At 40.7% G+C, this 25741-nt stretch overlaps 2 protein-coding genes across 2 annotated transcripts in view; both read left to right on the top strand.

Annotated features, from left to right (window-relative positions):
* Nucleotides 1-1416: 1416 nt before the first annotated feature.
* Nucleotides 1417-24961, top strand: LOC119500434 (collagen alpha-3(VI) chain). Its single transcript, XM_037790146.1, has 12 exons — nt 1417-1724; nt 11491-11605; nt 12886-13518; nt 15642-16238; nt 17280-17873; nt 18906-19526; nt 19617-20204; nt 20321-20440; nt 21418-22047; nt 22654-23256; nt 23392-23994; nt 24357-24961. Exons 2-12 carry the CDS (start codon nt 11521-11523, stop codon nt 24959-24961), a joined length of 5679 nt encoding a protein of 1892 aa, XP_037646074.1. The 5' UTR covers nt 1417-1724; nt 11491-11520.
* LOC119500433 (collagen alpha-3(VI) chain-like) overlaps nt 24893-25741 on the top strand; it is a 4586-nt gene continuing 3737 nt past the window's right edge. The window contains exon 1 of the mRNA XM_037790145.1: nt 24893-25720. Within this exon, the coding sequence (XP_037646073.1) occupies nt 25225-25720 (496 nt within the window). The 5' untranslated portion in view covers nt 24893-25224. The remainder of the gene's footprint in view (nt 25721-25741) is intronic.

The following is a 25741-nucleotide window of genomic DNA, read 5'->3' as shown; positions in this document are numbered from 1 at the left end:
AAAGGTTTCTTCCTTACTAGGACAGAGGTGAGCAGGAGACCTTTTTCAGAATCCCGACGATAAACTGGAAAAGACAACCAAGATTTTGGTGTGAACGTTGGCGATAATGTCTATATGGCGATAATCAACCTTTATCCGATCATAATCAATCATTGTGTAGCCTAACTCAAATGAAATCAAAGTGATCTCACAGTTTCATAATGAGCCAAAAATATTTGTACACTTCTCAACGGGTGGGGTCTGCGCAGTCTGCCGGGGGGACTCAACTCGTCAGGTCGAGACGTCTTTCCGGCGCTGGCTGGCCATCGCATCTCCTCTCCTCCAGTGCAACGGCTGCGATGTTGCGATGACTGATTGCAAGATTCGGGGCAGCTAATTTTGGATTAGATGTGATGAAACAACATTAAATACGACTAGCACTTCTCATTGTCGTTAACATGTTGTAGGTTTACTTTTGCACTTTTAGCACAGCTGCTTATAGCTGCCAAATGTTAGGGTAATATTAATAACTTTGAACCAAGTCAGCATAGCTAACATTAAAATGTTGTTCAGATCAATGCTGTTGAGCTAGCAATCAGCAATAACTTTGACTTAGAACTCAGCTGGTCTGTTGCTTGTTAGCTAAAAAGTAAAGTTACCTAGTTCACTAACTTTTTGTAGTTTTAGACCCATAAGTAAAAAATAAATATCTCATCTATTTTGTACTGACGTGTGGAAAGTGATACTAGCCTTTCTGTGGTCCTTTTGGTGAAGCAATTAGGTGATGAACAGCTGACAACCAGTTGCTGCCCATAGGTGGCAATTGTAAACAATAGGTTAGATGGCGGACAATTATCCCATTAGTTATGATTTAATGTCACATCTACTGTTTTATATCTATGCTTGTAAATATGTGGACGTAACTCGACACTCACGCCCAATGCATCCTGGTACATCCTGGCACTCACTGGGGGATTTATTTCTTCAGTGGACTACATTTACTATATGCACTGATTGGACATCCACATAAAAGGTGGCAAATTTTCCATTTAATTATCCACCTTTAAAGAGAAACATGCGTGGCTAGATCACTTTACCAGTGGATAGTTACTTGAACCACAATATGTTTATACCTATTTGCCATTTAATGTGATAACTAATTAATATCCAAATAGCCAAAATGTAAGAACAAGGGTCCCACAGAGGTAGAGGGAGAAATGGCAAAATGTAGGAAGAGGAGAAAATCCCACTCCAGGTTTGTGACATCATCTTCCCCACTGCTCACATCCAGACCAAACAGGGCTATGTGTCTGGTTTTCATTTACTTCACCACCCCCACCCTTCCTCCTCTTCCTCCTCTTTTTCTTTTTTCCTCTCTTTAGAGAAAGTAGGAGGAGGAACAGAGAGGTGGCAGAACTCCAGAACTTTGGAAGTTTGTCCCATCCCTGCCTTGAACTCAGCCCCACATCTCCTCTGGTTTGAGACTAGGAGGCTGTCTGTCTCTTTCTGTCTCGACCATTTCCTCCCTTCACTCAGGACCCCTCTCTCTGCACATCTCTTATCAGTGACCTTATCACAGCTTTACACAGCCAGCCTTCCTCTGGGAGGTGCTGGAAAAACCAGCAAGGGGAATTTACCAGGAGGATAATGACCAAAAGTCCTGCTTGCAGTCATTTTACATAACTGATATACTCTTTTTTTCTTCAAAAAACAAATACAGTGGAGTACAGCTACTTCAGCTCAGGGTAAGTTTTAAATCTGCATTGTTCTAAAGGTGACTGATCTTGCAGAAAGAGGTTTCTGTTTGGTTTTTACAAATGCATACTTGCTTTATATCTCAAGTTTGACTTCTTTAAGGATTGACCTTGATTGCACTGTATGTTGAGCATACATAGTGCATGACCATAGCATAGTTTCTAGTCATAACTTGTAAGCTTATGACGGGTGTCATAAACATAGAGTTGCACAGACTTTTTGGCTTATAGGTCATAAATATCAGACAGCATGCGTTTAGCAGCATGACTGAAACATATACTTTAGTGGTGAGAGTGCTGCAAGGGCAGGAGGTGAGCCACAGTCAGGGTGAAGGAGGAGACCTCAGCAAAGTTATGTACGGTGCATGTGAGTGTAGGGGGGTGTGTGTGCTCTTGTTTTCTCTTCAAAAATTTAAAATGGCATTCTTTGTTTGTGCAAAGTTCAAATAATTGTGGTAAGAGAAACAAGTAAAGTCCCAGAAATGCTCAAGCTGTGAACCCAGATCAGTGTTGTACCTGGGAAGTTGCTTTGCACGGAATAATGACAATGTAAATTTGTGATGTACTTTCTATGGTAGAATGCAGATTTTGTGTAATTAACGCACCACGTAATGTAAAAGATTCATCAAATTCTGCTAATTCTGCTGTATGTTATGTGAAGAGATGAGAAATTCCATTGATCATCTTTCAGCTGCTCATTTTTGTGCACTTTATTCTGGATTGATCTGTTGGTCATTCAGTTAAATCTAAATAGGGAAAAATGTTGGTAATGGTACAGTCACATCCCGTGTTTAAAAATCTCCACACCCACATGTGAGCTCTAAAGACGAGTAGTTGGATGGGTAGATGTTTCCACTGCAGCAGTAGCCCAAAACCACACCCTCTGAAACGAGTGCAGGAGTGGAAAAGTGTGAAGGAAGCATTTTCCACACTACTGGCCAGAAGAACCAGGAGAACCAGGAGGGGTTTTTCTTCCATTGGACAAAAGAGGTGGGGTGGGTGGGTGGGTGGGTTGGTGGTAGTGGGCTGCACTGCACTGTAGTTACCCAGGTGTGAGCCATTAATCTTCTTCTATAAGACTGTCCAAGTAGAGGAATTCAGCAATATCTTCATTTCAAAGTTTCATTGTGTGCACGTGGGCTTTGATGCGCAAATTAAGTAATTTTATTCTTCCAAGTCACAACTTAATGAGATTACATTGGAAATGATTTTCATGAGCTACTACTTTGACGCAGATTTATGTTTGCATGTAACCCGTTGCTATGATACAGAGAGGGAGAACTTGGTCATCGCTCTAAAACCAGTGGAAACTTGGTGTGCGCTCCAGATTTGACTTTATGTGTTTGAAATATTTTCACATAATTTACTACCAGCCTTACGGCAATGCAACAGCTCCCATTGGACGCTAGTATCGAAATTTGTTATTGGCAGGGCTGCATCAGGACATAACAAAGGATTTTGGGATATACAGCATAAATCAGCATTAGTATGTTTTATGACTACTGTACCCTCTCCAGCTTTTTGTCCATTTCCATGATGCAGCGCAGATGTCTGGAAGGTTGGAACATTTTTCAGAAAAGTCTAGTCTTGGTGAACTACCTCTCCAATGTTCTTTTTTTAGGGGAACAACCTATAATGGCAAGGGGTGTAAATCAGGAGTAACCATTCACCAGGTCTGTGGGTGATGGATGATGGCATTATATTTTTGTCATCTTTGATTTTTTTATGGCCATTTTAAGGAGTCAATTGATTGATTGATTGGTTAATTAAGATCACAGGACCCCTAACTTGTCCAACTAACTGACCTCATCCAGTTGTTAACAATGAATATTCAGTCTTTGCTACAAGCTATCGCCATGCGCTTTTCTCCCATCCTGAACAATAGTGCATGAGTGTCACGTTTCAGCCTGCAGGAGATTGGCCATGATGCTTGAACACACATCTGCTAGGTGTCAGACGGACTAATACACACCAGCTGTGTGGAACTGCCTGCCCTTCCTGCCTCCCCCTCCCTCTTTTAACTTTATCATTGATCCTCCTCTCATCTGTGCCACATATGTCATGTCACATCCTTCCAGTTGAAGGGTGGCTTGGGTGCGCAGGTACATGTGGAGGCTAACTAGTGCAAAGTCACACACACACACACACACTGTATGCACAATTGATATTTTTTCACATAAGTGGCAAGTAAGTGGCAGTGTAGAGTTGTCTCACACTCGGGAGCTGCATTACAAATGACTACACGTCCCTCGTGACTTCACTTAGTCTACTAATCACTCAGCTTCTAATTTCTACAGGTCTTTAGAATTGATTTATGCATATTGGCTCCAATAACGGTTGTTGACAGTATAATTGATATGTACAATGTTTTAGTCTGTAATAAAGCGTTAAGGGAGCTGCTAAAGTTGAACCAATTTGACAATATGACCCATTAAGCCCAGTGCATACCGTGTGGTTGCACATTACGGTTTCTTATTAGATGCATATCATCTTGGACAAATTCCACTTGCTTAATGTAAACTATGCAATACATTCATTTCGTCTATACATAGGGTATATGTCTGTGTGTAAGAGAGCATCTGCAAGTGGGAGGGATCATATTTAACACACTTAATGATTACATTTCTGCTACACTGTGGCTGAGGAGTTGGTTGCCAAAAGAAATGCAGCTATGTGGCAGGATCTCCACCAGCTATGCTCACATGCAATTTTTTTGGGGTCTGGAAAATATGATTGGGGTGAAATGTAACAGTCCCCGTTGAATGTACGTGTCTGTATTGGCAAAACGTCCACTGCATCATATAGACATCACACTACCTCCAGTATCAGCAGTGAGCGTTGCCTTTAATGTTGCTCTATACAATATCCAGGGCGTTAATATAACATTAAACAACCCGGAGGGGGTTCTTACCTTTAGCGCTGTTAGCTACAATGTGCCGACTCAGCCGTCACCATGTTGAGACCCGTGCGGAGGCAATGAAAATGCTCCCAATCTCGCATTTAGCACCTTTAAACATAGATCCCTAATTAGAATTAGAATTATTAAATTTTCATTCATTCATGGAGAATGTGTTGGTACTACTTTATTCCAGTAAGGCACGTGTTTGTTCAGTGTGTATGGGAAAGGCCTAGACTAGAGTTAAACCTGATTTTTTTTGGCCACTTGGGGTCCTGTAAACACAAAAACTGACATGTTATCACCTTTTAGGTTGGTATGGCAAACTTATTAGCAAACAGTCGCGATTGTACACATTCAGATCTACATTAGTAACATGTTTCTGAAGGCCCGATGAACGCAAGTCCAATATCCACTCTTCTCTGTAGCTGCTAAATGCTCCACTATGGTCATCATCTAGCTGATAACTTTGTCACCTGTAGTGCTATTTGGTGCTGGACAGATAGCATACAGTTTAATTTTTAGAGCTATTTTGGTCTAACCCGTTAGCTATGTGTCGAAAATTTAAAAATTGAAGTGTGAAGCCAAACCTTATCTTGTACCTAGATGCCTTTTAAAAGTCTGTATTTAGAGTACTTAAACCAGTGTGAAAATGTACCAATAGCAGGAGCCCCTGGTGCACAAGGACCTTTTTAGCACTTTTTGTTTTTGTGAGGTGACTGAGCGACGTCCCTCTTCCTATGCTAGGAGGCCCGCTTGGTGTAGCTGGGGTAACATGCAATTAATTAGGGCCCGAGCACAAAAGTGCCAGGGACCCAACGGTGGCACGAAGTGCAAAAAAAAACTATTGTTTTTGCTGAGGTTATTATTATTTTTCTGCTGCGAGATTACATTTTTGAGGCACTTAGGATGCGTGAAAACTGGAATACGCATCAGAACTTACACTTGATATCTGTCATTGAGGCTGCTGGAATTTTGTGCTGTGCTGCACTGTAAGTTCGTGTGGATGTGTTTATGTATGTGCATGTTTATGTGTGTGTGTGTGGTCTTTGCTATAAATGAGTGTGTGAGGTCCAGCTGCAGACGTGCTTCAGAGTGCCTATAGGCACACTGCAGTGTCTATCTCGCTCCGTAAATCCAAACTGACAGTGTTAATTATAAATAATACCACTGAGCAAGCTATTCTGTTATATACAGTGTACGGAGCAGCATGTTCTGCTCAATGTATAACATAAACTGCTCACTAATTAAAACGCTGAGCTCTCTTTGAAGCCTGTCACTTTATAGTGGTGACTGGATTACACATGACGATTAATTGATGACTCAGCATACACGCCAAGTGGACCTCAGCAGGAGAAAAAAACCCCACAAACATGCTAACAGATCATAACTCCCCACGTTCTTATGTTTAGACCATCATGATGTTATTATACATATATGACTGTCTCTGCTATGCTAACAGACCAAGGCACGCAACATGATAGATGTACCATGGATATCTCTAGCTTCTCATAGTGCCTATGTTTAAGATTAAAAAATGTCGGACTTTGGCGACTCCTGGTGGCGAAAAAGACACTCTAATAGACTTCAATGCATGCTGATATCTCCCAACCTCACATTGAGCTTAATCCTTTTTTTCTCATTCTTCTCCAAACAAAACATTTTTTTTTAAGAAAATATCGTAACATGGTCGGGCCATGAGACTTCATAAAACACCCCTGCCATGAAAAATATACTCATTTCCCCTGCAGCCCCCCTCTCTTTTTTTCTTTTTTTTTTCTCTCTCCCGCCCTTTTCTTTCTCCTCTTTAAAAAACCTACACCACATACATTACACACACACACACACACACACACACTAGACCCTTATACAACAGACTGCCCTACACTGTCGATAACCTCCCCCCAACGGCCTTCAACCATCATTTGTTATTTGTCTCATTTTGTTTGTTTCGTTAGATTTGCCCCGTCGCGTTAACCCTGTCATGTCAGCCACTGTATTTTGTTTTGTCTTGTCAAGTAACACCTGTCTTGTCTTGCTTCACTAGAAGCTGTGACCTGCAGTTTATACAGCATGTGGCGCATGCAGTGAGTGAGTGAGTGAGTGAGAAGAAGAAGAGCTTTGACTTCCCTAGGAATGCCAGTTTGCTGACAGCGATTGAGATTTATACCAGAGTATAAGTAATAATCCAATTCATCAGTGAGGAAATGAAGTTACCTTTTGTATTATCCTTTTCCCATACAATTTGTGAGTTCCTTTTCTCTGCCAAGATCTTAAAGCTGCATGATCAATATTTTTTTATATTAAAGCTCCACTTTTTTTTTTTTTAACAATGGATTAAATGAGTGATGTTAAAGACAAACCCATACCGAATTATCAGCTCCGCAGTTGACAATTTTTAATAGAGTGTTTTTGCATCTTTTAGCTCATCGTTTTGATTTTCTAGCTTATAAAGCGTACTGTTTTGGTTGAGTGTCACCGCTCACTTTAGCCTTGTTTCCAGCAGCAGCACGCAGCTGTTTTCAGTGAAAAACCTCTGATAAACTCACTGTACGTGACCTGCGCTGCACCAAACGGCTGATAGACAGTTAAAGACTTGCTCGTAAACATAGTGGAGCATTTAGCAGCTAAAGAGCCAGATGTTTATGAGTAGGTGAAGACCAAAAGGTCGCCGTAAACATGAGTCCAAATGAATGTTAGTGTTTCTCCGTGTCTGCTGAATGTCTAACATGCAACTGTTTACTATCATGTTTGTCATTACAACTTTAGAGTTCTGCCCCTGACTGGCAAAAAAGAAATGTGAATGTAGCTTTAAGTAAGTGAAGTAATATATAGCATATTTTTTACTTTCTTTCTTAATTTTCACACTAATGTAATTCCCCATGCTTGCCATTGTTTTGGCTGCTCGTATCAGAGAAAACAGGACTCCACTGTGCTACTGTGTTTTCCTCTGCGGCGGTGAGGGGAAGCCATAGTGTTGACACATTGGCCAGGCCTGGCAAAGTCTGCAGTGGCTTTTGAGTGACCTGAAATCACATGAGCATGAGTGGAGAACACAAACATCTGCTGCAGTGTCCAAGAGAGCTTAGATTTCCTTGAAATAAAGAAACTTGATGATTTAAGTCCTATATCTGGATTTTGACAGCATGTGGGGATTCTGTTTTTTTTTTTTTTTTAACTCTCTTTACTTGGTTGGTATATATTGTCCAAGCGCTTTACATGTTTGTTTTATAAAGTAAAGATTATCACAGAAAGTTTCACCATGATCTTGTCGGTCACTATGGAATGACCCCACCCAGTTCAGAGTGGGCAAACACTTGTATTTCGTGTGACACAACTCTGCAGCTGCCTTCTAATGTGTGTGTTTAGTTCAGTAACTGTCCTCGGTCTTCAACTAAATGGCCAACATTGTTAAAGTTGTATAAGTTCCTGTGCGTTTTGATGATCACACTGATAGGCCTGTCTAAAAAGTGAGTACAAATGTTACTGGTTATTTCCCCACCAGTTCAGAGTTTGATTCTCGTCTGCAAAGTGCGGTCTGCATAAACAGCAGACACAGCAAAGTATAAACACGGCGACTCCAACAACCTCAACGCCTGCAGTGTTGCATTAAACATGACAGCCATGTGTTTATAATTCATTATTGCTGTGTATTGTGGATGGCTTTGATTCAAGCCTAGCTGACCCAGGTTTTTCCTATCCTCGTGAAAGGGTCTCTTTTACTCCACAGCAAATAAATCCTTTAATTTGAATAGGATTGAAGTGCGCATTTGGTAAGATCAGAGGGTAACGGAATCCACTGTAGACAGGCAGGGACATTTTCCAAAACTGAGAGTTAATAATATTGGTATGTGTTGTTGGCCAAAATTTAGAACAACAAAAATCCCTTTGTCTACCATACCTATTTTGCATTTCAGTCTAGGACCCGTGCAGCTTGTGGCTTGTGTTAATTTGGCCTAGGCTATATGTTTCATTTGTATTGTTTGGCAGAATTCCTCTCTCTTCATTTTTGTTTTAAATTGCTGCAACGATGAGCCCAATTTGCACTTGTGCCAAAATTTATACTGTTGTATTTATATTACTGATAAGGTTTTTTCTGGCTTCCCTTGAGGCACTGGTTGAGGTAGCCTAAAGTTTAGGGAAGCAGTTTTATGACTTGAGGGTTGCCAGTCGGATTCCTCAGGATATATCTGAGTGACACTCAGGTGACCCATAGGCAGTTAAAAGTGAAAATAATTATTGGGGTTAATCAGAGAAAATACAAAATAGGAGCGACAGAATTAAAAAAGAAAAAAAATATATCATACAGTAAATTTTGCATTTTACAGTCCCTCAAGTTTTCTCACACACAAAGACATTGTCATCTTCCCCACATAACATAAGCCTCATGATTTAGTCATATTCCATTAAATAAGCTCATGATAAAAGACTGATGAACAGTACAGATGTTTTATGTGTGCTGTGGAAATTGTCTGTTATACTGTGTTATACCTGCATTTTCCACTAGAGGGCATTGGTCATTTTCAGTGTTGTCACAGTTGTGCCTCAGCATCCATGATCCAAATGCACTCTTGTATTTCCAATAAAGTAGATAATACAGTAAATATCTAATTTCCCAAATGCCACTTTTCTTACAGTATACTCATTATATCTGCCCTTAGTGCTGAGCCTTTATTGCGTGACTGCCAGCAGGCCCAAAGGCTGTTAAAGAGACTCTGGGACTTTACCTTCAGCCCCCCCATCATTAGTCTAATGGTTAACACTTTATTGGTCATTGGCCATGTGAACCATCTAGGGTCATTTGAATTTTTTTAGACCCCCTCTTTGTTAGTGTTTGTATGCTTGTGTTCAAAATCCTTCCTAAATGCAGAGAGGAGTGGTGAGACACATCGCAGTTGGAGGTTTGGGTTCATTTGGGTGGCAATTGTTTTTCTCACATCTGAGTTTTGCAGTTTTAGGTTTGATTCAGTGTAATTAAAATGTAATTGCGCTGGCTGCTCTTGGACCTGAACCCATATTATCACCTCAGGGTGGTCTGAAATTGAATAGGTTTTGTGTGTTTGTGTGCTTGGTTGTCTATCTTTGTGAGGACCATTGTGAGTTTTAGACCTGGAGAGTGAGGAGGGAAATCCTTACTTCTCAAAGGGCTAATTGAGGGTTATGGTATCTCTAGGTTAAGGTTAGTGTAAGGGCTGTGGGTTGCAATGCAGCTGTGTTGGTTAGTGTCAAAGAGTCCCAGTCTGGCTGTGGCTACAGAACAATTGTGTGTGTGTGTGTGTGTGTGTGTGTGGTATTGCAAAAGATTGATGAACTGCATTAAGCTGTGTTTATAACCTGCTTGAAGAAACTTTGATTTTGGGTGTGGTAACACAGTTTGCATACAGTATTTGATCATATTTGAGTTAGAGTTAGATTTTCTGTATGCATATTCTCTCTTTCTCCTCTCAACATTACATACTTACTGTAGATGCATGCATACCTTCTTAGTAGTGAGCCATGTGTGACCTTCCTTTCATTTCCTGTGACATTACTTAACATCACAATGGGGGAAAACCTGACTAAATAGAAAACACACACCCCTGCTGTGAAACTGGACTTTCCAGTCCAACACCCCGCTTAAGAACACTTTATTTGGTGAGTTGGAAAATTCAGTTCTTGCCAAGCAGAGTTAATAACTAAAGCACATTGGCTGGTAGTTTTAACAGGTGGTTTTGATCATTACCACTCTGTGCTTCAGGTCTGCTACTGAAACACCTACACATACTGCAGCTCCCTCATTTACAAACCAAAACCAAAAGGTTTTTGAAACGTCTGTGACCAGAAGTGCTGCTGATTCTTTCTCGTTTTATTCCAACCTAGCAGCCTTTAATGACAGATACCATGTCTGTTTTAAAGCTTGGGCAGGATGCTTGCCACTGCCTCATGTTAATGTGAAAAAGTTCAGCAGTAGTAGCAGTAGGAAATATCACATTCTTACACATACTGCAAAAAAGGGCTGACAGGAGACGTGTGGTGTGTCGAAGATTAGATGTTGCACTCTTGGCCAATAAAACAAGCTTATGCAATGTTGTGTGTTATATTTAGAGAAGCAGTAAAGCAAAAATAGGGAGTGCAACAACATGTCAAATAGGATATTCCTATCCCAAACTTAAAATAAAATACAATATAATACAAATACAATGTATATTGACCCCTTTGCTGTTAGTAGCCTAAAGATGATGATGTATTTCTGTGGGCAGAGTGTGTGTTTTTTTAATAATGTCTGAAGAAAATCCAAGTTTTTCTGAATATCTACAGTCATTCAGTCTCTGGGACCGTGAGTGTTTGTGTCAAAGGGGACCTATTATGCCTTTTCCCTTTCCTTTAGTGTGTTATATAGTATATTTGTGCATATAAAAGGGAGTTACTCTCCCCCACAGAAACACTGCTCCTGAACTGCCTTAAACGCCTCACTTGAGATCCTGCCTTTTCTTCCGAAACGTGATGATGTCACCAAGTAACACATTTGCATAACGGCTAGTTTGGCATGCCCTCAAACATAGCTAGTTAGAGCAGAGCTGGAGCGGAATCCAAAGAGTTTGGTTCGGTTGACCAATCACAACAGAGTGGACCAGCTGACCAATCAGAGCAGACTGGGCAGGAGCTAAAACAGAGTGGTTTAGACAGAGGGTGAAAAGAGGTGCTGCAGCATAGCCAGTTTGACAAAAGTAAAGTGTTTTTTGAACACTAAAGCATGTTAACATGTTAGAAACCCTAAATACAGGTAGGGACCTGAAGTATGAAGTATTGGTCAGGCCTTGTGGTTTTAGGATAGGGCTGCTGGTTCAAATATTCATATCATATTTGCTTCTGGTTTCTCAGGTGTCCCCTCTGCTGTTTTGGTGAGAGAAGATGAGGAGGCATCGGTTGTTACCGCTATGTGCCCTCCTGGGCGTCCTGTTTGCAGGGCTGCTCCCCAACCTTGAGGCTCAGGAAGGTAAGTCAAACAAAGTTCATCTCAGCTGCAGTCAGCAGGATGTGTTCATTTTGCAGATGATCTGTCTGCCTGTAATGTGTTTTTTTTTTTCCAGTTTTCAGCAATGCTCTGTGGGATATTTTTTTCATATTTTTGCCCCCCTTAAAAATATATAATCTACATGTGCACCTGTTCTTGTGTTGCAAAGAAAAGTGGGATTTATAAAAGTGCTTATGACATCTTAAGAAAAACAAAACATATTAATGTAGATAAAGTAATTACACAATTTTCACTTCTAATGAGCATTGTTGGTAAACTGGCTATTTTTCAATTATTGATCATTGTAATTTGTTTTTTAATCTGAATTCAAAATGTGTATCTCGACATTGGACAACAAATAGAATAGAGGCCTCAGGAGTGTTAGAGTACCAAGTCCAGTCAGGTGCTTTTGATAAACAAAGCAGAATGATGCTGTCAAACTTGACTGAACTAACCATTTCAGTTGTATTTGTGCAACAGTATTAAGTCCTGTTCAGACCTGGCATTAACATGCGTCCTGAGTTATCCGATCACAAGTGGACAGATTTAAGTATGTCTGTTCACACCTGACATAAGAATGCATCTCCACATGCGTCTCCAGTGACCACTTGTGATCTGATCTCACCTCCCCGTGCTATAAGCAAATGAACACATAGTAAACACATGGCTAATACAGCAGACGTTGTGACATAATATACATACAGTAATGTCAATAGTAATATCCTACATATTCATAAATTTGGGTGCATTTTATTAACATTAAAATAAATGGTTATTGTACCAGCGGTCCCCGGGGACCTCCATGCCGCCAACACTGCTGCCTTTGCCAGGTAACAGCGAGGTATAGAGCTTCAGAGAGCCGGGGCTGCAAAGCGCCGAAACAAAAACACCCGACACATCTCAATCAATACAATATATTCATATGAGGAGCGCAGACCCGTGGATCCACGCGGGACATCAATTGAGTAGGCGGTCCTACAATGTGGCCCAGACCACATTTGCGTACACACTGCTAAAAGAATGTGGCCATATGTGGACCATGAGCATCTCTGAATGTGGTCTGAGCGATAAGATCCCAATGCGTCTTGAGTGTATTCACACCTGTATTTAGAACTGTCCACTTGTGATCAGTTATAGACGCATGTTAATACCAGGTCTGAACAGGGCCTTAGTGTTAAGCACCAAAACAATATTTTGGTACCAAACACCAAGCATCTTTTCACTAGTCTTCATTTTTGTCCTCCAAACACTTTCTTCTGAAGATTGTGCACACGGGTTGGAAGCTGATATATACTTTCTAGTGGATTCATCTTGGAGTATGGGAGAGGAGAACTTTGAGCATGTCAGACAATTTTTGTACAGCTTGATACAATCACTGCACCAGGTTGGAGGGGACAGGTTTAAGTTTGCCCTTGTGCAGTACAATAATAAGCCTCGAACCGAGTTCCAGCTCAACAGCTACCCAACAACACAGGGAGTCCTGTCCCACATCAAGGCTATGCCATACCGTGGTGGGGGCACCCGGACTGGCCTGGGCCTGGATTTCCTGATTCGTACACACTTGACCACTGCTTCGGGCAGCCGGGCTGTTGAAGGTGCGGCCCAGGTGGTGGTGGTGCTAACAGATGGCCGCTCCCAGGATGACGTGGCTGAGCCAGCTCAGGTGCTGTGGCTGGCAGGCGTGGAGGTGTTTGCAGTTGGAGTTCAGGATGCAGTTGATTCGGAGCTCAGGGAGATGGCTAGCAAGCCCCATGACACTCATGTATTTAGTGTAGACTCTTTTCTGACTTTGCGGGATATAATCCAAGATTTAGTAGTGGGGCTTTGCGACGCAGTGACCCGGTCAGGGGGTGGTCCTGTGGCAAACGAGGCCCCCGTGGCTGGAGGAGGGACAGGTAATGAAATGGGACCAGTGTCACTACCATTACTAATGTGTCTACATGTGCAGGATGAATCTGCTGCATATGTGGCCGTGACTGGATTTGATTATTAACACAATCAAGTATTTTTTAACCACAATAACCTTTCACTATCCACCTGCAAAATTAACATCACTTGTTTTGTCTTACCACACTTAATATGTCCCTAATGCTTTAAAAGTCACAATAAGATCTGCATGTGATTGACATCCCTACAGCATCTTAGATTAGGGTTTAAAAATGGCACAGATATATGCCTGTGCAAAGCCAGAACAAAAACAAAAAGTATGGATTGAGAGAAAGCTATTTTAGCGATGTGAAAATTCTGTCCCAGGTGCTTTTAAATTTGGTAGGGATTTGAGTTCTGTTTTGGCATACAGCAATAACCTCAGTCATAATTTAAGACACCATTTTGGTATGATGCCTGTTTGTATTAGACACAGCTGTATGTGAGAGGACACAATACAGACAGCAACAGAATAACTCAATCCATATATTGACACCCCAGACTGACATTTGTTAAGAAAATGGACTCAAGGATGCCTTACCCTTTAAAACATCACATCTCAAAATCAATCAATGAGCTTTTAACAATAGCTAACCATGCACCACTGCTTATGTGTCTTGCATTTTGTATGTTTGTTTTTTACCAGTCACAATGTCTATCTGTGTAAAATATGTCCAATATTCTGTTTTTGAAACAGCGATGAACCTGCTTGGACTCATCCTTGACCTGCAGAAGTACTTTGAGAATATTTTCATGTGTAGATGTCCAGAAATGATGTACAATATGTTACAATACATTACTGGAAATTGCTGGAATCAATAAATACATTCCTCTGAAACTATATACATAAAATGTCAAGTACCCAAAGAAGACATTACCTTTGCCAGCATACATGATTCAAATTGAAATTAATTGAAGACATCACTAATGTATACATTTGTACTCATTTTACATGAAATCACATGTAATATGTTCTCAAGTACTGTTAACCTGTAGGCACCAAGGATATGCCACAGGGTCATGACTGGTCACTTTATCTGAGGTCCGTAACAAGAGTCTGCATGGGATGGCTGAACTCAATGGAGCTTATATTGTACAAGGGACACATCATCCAAATTTAACAAGGAGCTTTGTAAAGGTTTAATGGACAGCTTAATGATTTTTCTTCATGCAGTCTTTTTCTTTTGACTCCATAGTATGGTCTCATGATGGAGTGACCTTGGTTTAAAATTAATTTTATTCTGACAATTCTGAATAATATATCCTGGCTAGTTATGGATGTTTTTGTACTTTTTCCTCTGCAAATTGATTTAATAAAAAGGTATCAATGCATTATTTTAATCAAATTTAATCATTATATTACTTGTGATAAACAATTATAATAATTGTATAATTGTTTTTACACATTTCAAATGCTTTCCAGCTTTCCAATTCTTAATGCTCAAAAATGTTATACATTTATTTCTGTAAAAGAAATAACGTTTCAGTTCAAGTAACAGTCACTCAGCCACATTAAACATTTTTTGGCTATTTCTCAATTATTTTTCTGTACCAATCTAAATTATGTCAAATTGAATTTGCTTTACATTGTAGTGAAGTTATAATCTGCCCTTATGTGGGAAAACATCAGTTTGTCTGGAATTTAAATGTTTTTGGCCTCATTAAGCTGTTAGTTTTGACCATATAAGATGTGGAGGATTAGCTAAATGAATCTTATATCAGTGGTTCATATTCACACTGACTATCATTATCATCAGTCATCTGTTACTGTAATCTATAATCCAATCCAAATAACCATTCTGTGATAGGGGAGAAATCACACTATAGCATACAACAATCGTGACTGAAGAATGCTAAGCTAAATTTAGGGGAAAAATTCAACAAATTGCATCACTTTAGGAAATCTCCTTGGTTCAGCCAACATGCAGTATGATGTGTTTTGCAATGTTTGATTGATTTGTCCACTTTTAATGTTACTTGACATAATGATATGCCAGCACGAGTTCTTTGATTGGATTCTTTGTCTCTGTCTCACCATGTTAACGCTTTCACACGTTCCATTTTGTTTTGTTTTCTCTCTCTCTCCTTAAAGCACAAGATTCAGCTGACCTAGTACTCTTAATTGATGGATCACAGAACGTTGGAGCAGCAAACTTCCCCTTTGTGCGTGATTTGGTTTTGAGAATCATTGAGCGCCTTGATGTGGGCAGGGACACTGTTCGGGTGGCCTTGGCCCTGTACAATGGTGACCCACAGATAAAGTTCTATCTAAATAGCTATGACAGCAAATCATCAGTCCTGGAAGCGGTGAAGGGCCTTGCCTACTCAGGGGGTGACGAGTCTAACCTCGGGGCCGCCTTGGAGGAAGTGGCCAATAGCCTTTTGAATCCATCAGCTGGGGGCAGGGCAGACGAGGGTGTGCCCCAGATGTTGGTGGTTATCAGTGCTGGGCCAGCCACTGATGATACTGGTGCTGGTGACCGGGCCCTTAAAAGGGCTAGTGTTATCACATTCGGCGTGACGATTGGTGACACGGCCACTGCAGATCTGGAAGCAGTTGCTACAGATAAAAGTTTTGTCCTGTCAGCCCCTGATTTCAGAGCAGTGGCGAGCATGGGTGACCAGCTGCTCCCATACATTAACGGGGTGGTCCAGCGCACCATTATAGTTCACAATGAGTTCACAGAAGGTAGGTAACTTCTCTGTAAATCTTGGCAAGGCATTGTGGTTGTGGAAGGGTACAAAAATGAAAAGCCCCAAAGGGCTTATAATGAATAAGTATATAGCAATTTCAAGTTTAGCACAAGCATATCTTACCTTGCACACTATATTACAATCACGATAAGGGCTTTTAACAGAGGTGGTAATAAAACATTAAAAGTGAGAAATACTAACTCTTCTTAGTGTTCTGTCCTTGGAATTTGACTCAGCTGCTGCAAATGTATAGATCCACAAAGTTCCATTAATACATTGTAAAGAAACCCAAGTCAATGATATGAAAAGCTGCATTGATCACATATGCCCAAATATATTCCTTGATAGAGTTTAAAGTGCTCTGTTGTGATAAGTTCCTGCCTTCAAGTAAATAATTTTGTGAATGCACAATTCATGCAGTTTACTTCTGAATACATTTGTTTTTCTTCAAACATTGACAAAGAGAAAGTTCCAACAATCATTGCAAAGCTGAAAACAAATACACTTCAAGCACATGGCCCACCTGTATTAGGCTTTGTTTAAATTAAGTTGAATTTTACGAACTGTATGAATAAACAAAACGTAAAAATCAGCTATCATCAATGGAAATGGAAGTTCATAAATAGCCAAGTGTCACTTTCAGGCTATGTATTTTTATTTCACATTTTGTTGATTAATCATTAATGTTATTGAGCATTTCAAGTCATATTCTAAGCTAAATTTATACTTTCTATGGTACTATATACCTCGTCCATATGCAGCTTTCAAAACATGAATAATACAAATTATACCTAATTTATACCTAATGAGAATACATCTTTAACATATAAAAATTGGAAGGCATCCATCTTTTTCTCTTATGTCAATATTAGTTAACACATATCCCAAATAATCTTATATAAATATAAATTGTAAATCTAATTATAAAATATCCTTGGTGGGCTTTGGTAGCCATTGGTACTTACATATTTATAATTATAACATCTCTTAAAATCAGTTTTTATTCTCATATTAATGTCTTTTCTTTTCTTTTCAGTCCTGGCGGTCGGAAAACGAGACATCATCTTCCTAATCGACAGTACAATGGGTGCAACTATCATCAACTCTGTGCGCGAATTCATCAAGCGGTTTGTCGACATCATGCCAATTGGTCCGGATCAAGTTCAAGTAGGCGTAGTCCAATTCAGCAATAACCCTCGGCTTGAGATGGATCTCAACTCCCATGGATCCAAAGAGGAATTAACTGCGGCTTTGGGCTCTATCAAACCAAGACCTGGACAGACAATCAACATTGGCGCAGCCTTGGACTTTGTGCGAACGAATATGCTGCGGCCTGAGAAGGGCAGTCGTATTCAACAGGGGGTACCCCAGGTTTTACTGTTGATGACCAGTAAAAAGTCCAGTGACAGTGTGGAAGCACCTGCTTTGGCCCTTCAGCGACTGGGTGTATTGACTCTAGCTGCAGGCTCCAAATCTGCTGATGAGGAGGAGCTGAAGAAGATTGCCTTTGCTGACAGTGTTGCGTTCTTCTTGAAGGACTTCCGCGCACTGCTTCGCAACCCAAAAGCAATTATCAATGCTCTCTCCACTCTAGCTGGGGTGGTGGTGACTGAGGTACCAACCGAACCAGGTAATGCTTTGTCTTCTACGCACATTCAATACATTTTAACAATACTTTTAATAATAATTCATGAATGAAATATCTGATTAAATGGAAATATACAGATGAGTGGCAAATTAAAGGAAACGTTGAATAAATAAGTGGTAATACCGCAAATGCAGATGCTTCTGAACAAGTATGCAAAATTAAGCCATTAAAATCCCACATGGTCTTTGTTGTATGAGAAAACTGAACACATAGTCAATTTTGGACTGAGGTGTATCCATCAGGAATGTGCGCTTGTATGCACATGATTGGCATCTGTAGCGCCTTGCTAGATGATGCCGCTTTCTTACCTGATGACCCAGCGTTTTTGTTTTTTTCTTGAGTCCAGTGCATTATCATCCCTGCTGCGTGGCCAGACTTGCTCCATTCATATAAATAAGGGGGCTGTGTTTTTTCACGTAGGCCTAAAGATGGTTTGAATGTGGCCTTGGCGTATTTCATTGGCTGTAGTTGCGACATGCTTCTCAGAGTTGTGATTACTGTACATGTGCATCCTCATAGGGGACCGATCCAAACTTTACCTTGCACTAAACTGGTTGGCTCCACACAGCTGGAGACAAAAGTTTCTCTGTATTCAGTTGGCAGTATTTTTCTACCTTCTACCAGGTTACAGACAGCGATGTAACCTGGTCGCTATGTTTTCACAGAGTCCTGACCTCAGCTGCACACTCAAATTGGTTGGGGTTGCACACCCACGTGGGGCCCAAAGGCTTTTTGTTGAAGCCCAGAAATGTCCCAAACACAGCAAAATAAGAAGATAAGAGAAAATACAGATAGAGGGCAGGGTGTCTGTAGATACCTGTACTGCCACACACTTCTAGTGGTTTATAAGTGATGATTGAGAGGGATTATTTTTTTGAGTTTATACATATTTTTTGGGGTAAATGTCGCATAGGTTACCTTTAATGTGTCACTAATAGTGTTCCAGAGCCTGAAAGTAAATGTACGCGGTATTACACAGAGTATAATTTGTTTTGTTTCTGTGCTTTTCCCTAGTGGTGGAGATAACCACAGTGCAGACTCAAAGAGTGGTCCGAGACATTGTCTTCCTTGTGGATGGCTCAAACTACATTGGCAGCAGTAACTTTCCCTATATGAGAGACTTCATTATCAACGTGGTCAACCAGCTGGATGTACGTCCTGACAGGGTCCAGATTGGTTTCATGCAGTTTGCTGAAAGTCCAAAAATTGAATTTTATCTGAACAGCTACAACAACAGGCAAGATGTTGTGAACAAAATCTCTGAACTCAGGCTGAGTGGAGGATCAGTTTTGAATACAGGAGCTGCCATGGATTATGCCCTTACCAACATGTTCAAGCAATCAGCTGGTTCACGCAAGAGGCAGGGAGTCCAGCAGGTGTTGGTTCTGATCACAGGCGGTCCAGCCCAGGATCAGGTTAAAAGCGTAGCCGATAAATTGGCTCTGGCTGGTGTTTTGACCTTCACAGTCAGTTCTGGGCAAGCAGACGAAGCCCTAATGAAAACAGTTGCCTTTGTTCCAAATTTGGCTTACCATGAAACAAGCTTCTCTACTTTACCAGCTTTGGCTGAAGTAATCATGTCACCGTTGATATCAGTGGTTGGCGATACAGATGTGGAATTCACTGAGGAAATTGGTGAGTTTTGTATCCATTTGTTTCTATTAATGAAATAAATATGATGTACATAAAGGTTTCCCTGGTAATTTTTTTTTTGTTTTCCCCCAGTTGCTGGAGCTGAAAGGGATGTTGCCTTTCTCATTGATGGCACAGACAATGTTCGAGACAATTTTGACTACTTTCGGGATTTTATCATTAAAATCATTGAACCACTCGACATTGGGAATGACAGGGTGCGAGTTTCAGTGGTTCAACACAGCGAGAGGCCAACTACTACTTTCTACCTTAACACTTATCAAACCAAAGATGAGGTGATAAGAGCTGTCAATGGAATGACACCGGCTGGTGGACGTAGCCTAAACACAGGAGCAGCTCTGACATTTATGAAGGACACCATCTTGTCTGCAAGGCATGGTAGCAGAGCTGCAGAAAATGTCCCTCAGTTTCTGATCGTTTTGACTGGAAGCAGATCCAGGGATAACGTGAAGGATTCTGCTGGCGCGCTGAAGACAAAGGGAGTCGTACCGTTTGGTGTTGGTGTCAAGGATGCAGACCCAAAGCAGATCGAGGCCATTTCACACAACCCTTCCTTTGCCTTCAATGTGAGGGAGTTCAGTGAGCTTAGCACCATACCACAAAGGGTCAATAACTACGTGAGCCTTCCACGGGACGAGCTGACCCTGATTCTAGAGCAAGGTAAGCTAAATCTCTTTTGTTATTGGTGTGTTAAACTTGTTTTAAGAAAAACAGCACTTCATCTGATGTTTCTGGTGCTTTCCCAGAATAACTGAATCCTATTTGTTGTGTTTTAGTACACAGCAATGCTGCAAAAAGAGATATTGTGTTTCTACTGGATGGCTCTGATAACACAAGAAATGGATTCCCAGAGATAAAACTCTTTGTTAAGAACATAGTGGAGAGCCTCTCTGTCAGTAAGAGCCAAGACAGAGTGTCTGTGGTTCAGTTTGCTGATAATCCTGAGGTCAACTTTTATCTGAATTCTCACAAGGCAAAGAATGACACTACACATGCCATAGATAATTTAAGGCACAAGGGTGGGAGGCGCCTTAATATTGGGGGAGCTCTCCAGTTTGTGAGGCACAGTGTCTTCACTTCGTCCACGGGCAGTAGAAGACTAGAAGGAGTGCCCCAGATTTTAATTCTTCTAAGTACTAAACCATCCACTGATCGTGTGAGAAGCCCAGCCTTTGCTCTTAAAGAGCATGGAATTGTGTCAGTGTGGGTTGGAGTGGGAGAAGCCAATACAGAGCAGTTGGAAATGATTGCCTACAAACCTGGTTTCACATACAAGGTCACTGATTTCTCCAAGTTGCCCTCAATCCAAACACAACTTCTTGCTACACTGAACATAAACAAAGACACTGAGGAAACCATGACTGGAATCTCTGATTTAGTAGGTAAGAATTCCACATTTAAATATATCCCTAAGATTGGAGTACAGTATTTCATTATATTGTCTTCTCTCTCTAACTCTAACTCTCTATAATACTCTTTCTCTCAAGAATATTTAACATACATTTCTAGTCTAATAATGAACAATTATGAATTGTTATGGCACATTTCTGTTGCACGACATTTATGATTACCGTCTCTAGAAAATCTATTCTGTTTAAAAAAGCAACAATTCTGTATCTCTTAGGCTTTCAAGAATGTAGCCCTCTTTTATACCTCTTTCCAATTGTCCACATCAATGTTACTTTGAAAATGAGTCAACAAATTCTTTCACACATCTTTCTGATAAAAAGATGGTTCTTGAGCAGCTCTGCTCGAAATGACACTTTCAGAGGAGTGGCTCATCTTTCTTTCCGTACTCAGTTTATTCCTCTAAGCTTCTAACTTGCTCATGCTGATAAATATGCATGAGCATAGAAAAGTCTTGAACACACAGTTCTTGAATTCTTTTTCTGTCTATCCATGTATCACCATGTCAACACAGGGAGCAATAAGAGGGACATAGTGTTTCTCCTTGATGGGTCAGATGAGTCCAGAAATGGACTACCAGCTATTCGCGAGTTCATCAGAAGAATGGTGGAAGAGCTGGACATTGGTGAAGATAAGGTTCGAGTGGCCGTCGTACAGTATAGTGATGACACCACAGTTTACTTCAACCTCAACACTCACAGATCCAAAAAGGCTATCATCTATGCTGTAAGAAGTCTGCGCCATAAAGGAGGAAGACCTCGGAACACTGGAGCTGCTCTCCAGTTTGTGCGAGACCATATTTTCACAGCTTCATCTGGGAGTAGACGCCTGGAGGGAGTCCCTCAGATTCTGTTTTTACTGACTGGTGGCAAATCCAATGATGATGTTTCAGGAGCGGCATTAGACCTAAAAAAAATCAGTATTCTGTCTTTCGCCATTGGAATGAAAAATACTAAACAGGAGGAGCTTAAAAAAATTGCCTTCTCCTCAAGATTTCTTTTCAACTTTCCTGTCTTTGGTGAACTTTTGTCCATTCAGGCAGAGCTAGCTGCATTTGTCAAGGCTGAAATAAAAATTGAGCCTCCGATTGTTGTAGGTAAGAAGTGCAGATTCATATTTGAGAATCAAACTAACTCCTCACTTATAGTTTAGTACATTGGTTCTTTTGTAGTTTGAATTGCAATGAAACTGCATCATCTTCTGAAGAATGTCAGTCGATCAGTTTCATGTTTCTCAAACTGTCTCCACTGGCTAGAGGCAACTTCCTTGTTTGCTGTTTCTTGTTTGGCTCTCATCCTTTTTCTTCTTGTATCCTGGAGAGTCTTTTCTTGACAGCCCAGCATCAGCAAATGTCCTTTCTTTCTATTCTTAAGCTCTTCCTTGAGCCAATGATAATCACATCATTGATCAAATATTAAGAATTAAAGAACATTGAAATCTTTTTTTTCAGCTTTCTCCATCTTTCATTTGTGAAAGAGGAATATGCTCCTTATCTTGTAGTTATTTCCAAGTTTCTCAATAATGACTTCATCTACTATTTTTCTTAAATGTTCCTTGTTTATAGCAGGAATTAGTTTGAATTTCGAATACCAGTTTTTATGGCTTTACCAACCATCTAATGTATAATGATTGCACCATAATATATTTTAGCTGATGTACTATATGTCTGATTCTTTAACAAGGTTTTCCTATTCTTTTCTAGTTGAATTAGAGTCCCCTCAAAGAGACATAGTGTTTCTATTGGATGGGTCAGATAACACACGGAGTGGCTTCCCAGCAATGAAAAGTTTTGTCCAGCGAGTGGTAGAATCACTCGGAATTGGTGAGAACAAAGACCGTGTGTCTGTGGTCCAGTATAGCAGAGATCCACAGACACATTTCAGTTTGAACACCTACAAAGAAAAACAAAATGTTGTTGCTGCTGTTCAGCAGTTGAGCCATAAAGGGGGCAGACCCCTCAACACTGGGGCAGCTCTTGACTATGTGAGGAAAAACGCTTTCGCTGATTCCTCTGGGAGTCGGCATCAAGACGGTGTCCCTCAGATACTGATTCTGTTGAATGGGGGAAAATCTCAAGATGATGTTGCAAGTGCCACTGTGGCTCTGAAAGAGGACAAAGTTGTTCCATTCTGTGTAGGAACAAGAAATGCAGACATACTCGAGCTCCAAATGATTGCACATAACCCTTCCTACGCTTTCTCTGTGCTTGGGTTTGATGATATTGGGAGCATCCATCAACAACTTGTGTCATTTGTGAAAAGGGTGCCTCGACAGCAGCCAAGACTAAAACCACAGAATGTATTAGGTAAGACTATCTATCTATCTATCTATCTATCTATCTATCTATCTATCTATCTATCTATCTATCTAATCTTTTTTTTCGTTATCGGAGAACTTCATGTGTAACTCTAACTGAGCATCATCCTTGTGTCTGTCAAAGATTCTGCAGATCAAACTGAATCCATTCAACGCGACATTGTATTTTTACTGGATTCCTCGGATGAAATGCAAAATGACTTTAAGGCAATGCTTAGCTTTGTTGAGAGGATGGTGAACAAATTCAATGTGGGCGAGAACAAAGATCGTGTTTCAGTGGTGCAGTACAGCAGAGAACCCTCTGTGGAATTTTTTCTGAACACATACAAGACACAGCAGAATGTTGCTGACAATGTGCAAATTCTGAGGCATAAAGGAGGCAAACCTCTCAATACTGGTGCAGCTCTTCAGTACGTCAAGGATAATGTTTTCACTGCCTCTTCTGGAAGTAGGCACCACCAGGGATTCCCTCAGATTTTGGTTCTCTTAACTGGTGGACGGTCCAGTGATGATGTCAGAAATGCTGTAGAAAACTTGAGAGGAATTGGTGTGATGGTATATGCGGTGGGAACGAAGAATGCAGATACCTCTGAGATTCAGTCTATTTCACAGGAAGCCAGCCATGCTTTCTTTGCAGCAGACTCCAGTGATCTTTCAGGCATTGAACAACAAATATTTTCTGTCATCAAGAGGGGTGAAATCCCTGCTATCAAACCAGCCTTGTATGGTAAGACTAATGACTGTAATGACTTTATGTTGTACGCCGTGTGCAAAACTTCACGCTTTGTCAGATTGACGTAGACCTCAAGACATTCATTCAAACTGATGGTAAATGATGGACAGAAACAGACTAGTGCCCTTTTGCTCATGATAACTGTTGTAGGCTTTCTTTCATATTGTTTTGGCAGTTCCATTCAGTTCTGTCAAGTTAAGAGCTCTGCTGCACTGTTCCAGTGATATGGATTGCATCAACAAAAATGGTCCTCTAAAATAGCAGAGCAAGTTGTGCACACGGGGTTACTGAATATTTGCAGGAATAAAATATTTTTCATCACAAATTTCATAATCAAACAATTTGTGTGATTACAGATCCTAACAGAAGAGACATTGTCTTTTTGCTTGATGGTTCTGATGATTCTCAGCAAAGATTCACAGATATTAAAGATTTCGTGCAGAGAATAGTGGCGGACCTAAACATTGATGCAAACAAAGATCACGTGGCTGTGGTCCAGTACAGCAACACGGCAGAGATTAATTTTAACTTGAGAAGTTACTCAACAGAGGATGATGTTCTTAATGCAGTAAGAGGCCTTAATCACAAAGGAGGTTATCCTCACAACATTGGAGCAGCTCTCCAGTATATGAGGGACCATGTATTTACTTCTGACTCAGGAAGTAGACTCCTTGAGGGAGTTCCACAGATACTCATACTACTCACTGGTGGAAGATCTGGAGATGACATAAGAACCCCAGCCAGAATGCTGAAAGAGACTGGTGTCATTTCAATTGTTGTTGGAACAACTGATGCTGACACCCTAGAGCTGCAGACAATCTCTCATGAACCCAACTATGCGGTCTCTGTTACTGATTATGAGGAGCTTCCTACTGCTAAGCAGGATGTGTTGTCATTGTTAAGAGATGCTTCCCACCATATAGAGCCAACCGCTCCTACAAAGGGTTTTGGTAAGATGTAATGTTTTAACCTTTTTGCTAAAACATTTTATAGTAAAGATAAGAGGGGAATGGGCTCAAAATGGACTGAGATGATTTCCATAACTGGATTATAGGGGACTGTCACTGTAGAGTCTTACCTGTTACCTGCAGAAAATCACATTGCCTTTGTTTCTACATATTTGTCTTTGTTGCAGATTCTGAGAAACATGATGTAGTATTTCTTATTGATGGATCATCTGACTCACGAAACGGCTTTGAAGAGATACGAGGCTTTGTTGAACAAATGGTTGAAAGTTTAAATCTAGATGAGAACAGAGACCAAGTGGCTGTTGTTCAATACAGTCGTGATGCCACAGTCAATTTCTACCTGAATTCCTATTCATCCAAGAATGATGTGCTCAATTCCATTAGAACAATAAGGCACAAGTTGGGGAGACCCCTCAACATTGGCAAGGCACTTGAGTTTGTCAGAGACAATGTCTTTGCTGCTTCAGTTGGAGGCAGACGTGCAGAATCAGTCCCTCAATATCTGTATGTATTTAGTGGTGGGCGTTCAGAGGATGATGTCAGAGGACCGGCACAGTCACTCAAAGAAAATGGGATAAAGACTTTTACTATTGGAACACAGAATGCCGATACCTTGGAGATGCAAACCATCTCTTTCACGCCAGCACATTATTTTCATGTTGCAAACTTTAACAATCTGCAAAGCATAGATCCATCTGTGGAAGCCACACTGAGGGGTGCTCAAGAAACCACTGAATTCCCAACTGTTATTGGTAAGATGTAGAAAATAATTA

Source organism: Sebastes umbrosus, chromosome 13, assembly GCF_015220745.1.
Source record: "Sebastes umbrosus isolate fSebUmb1 chromosome 13, fSebUmb1.pri, whole genome shotgun sequence".
NCBI lineage: Eukaryota > Metazoa > Chordata > Actinopteri > Perciformes > Sebastidae > Sebastes > Sebastes umbrosus.
This window is presented reverse-complemented; position numbering and strand designations above follow the sequence as displayed.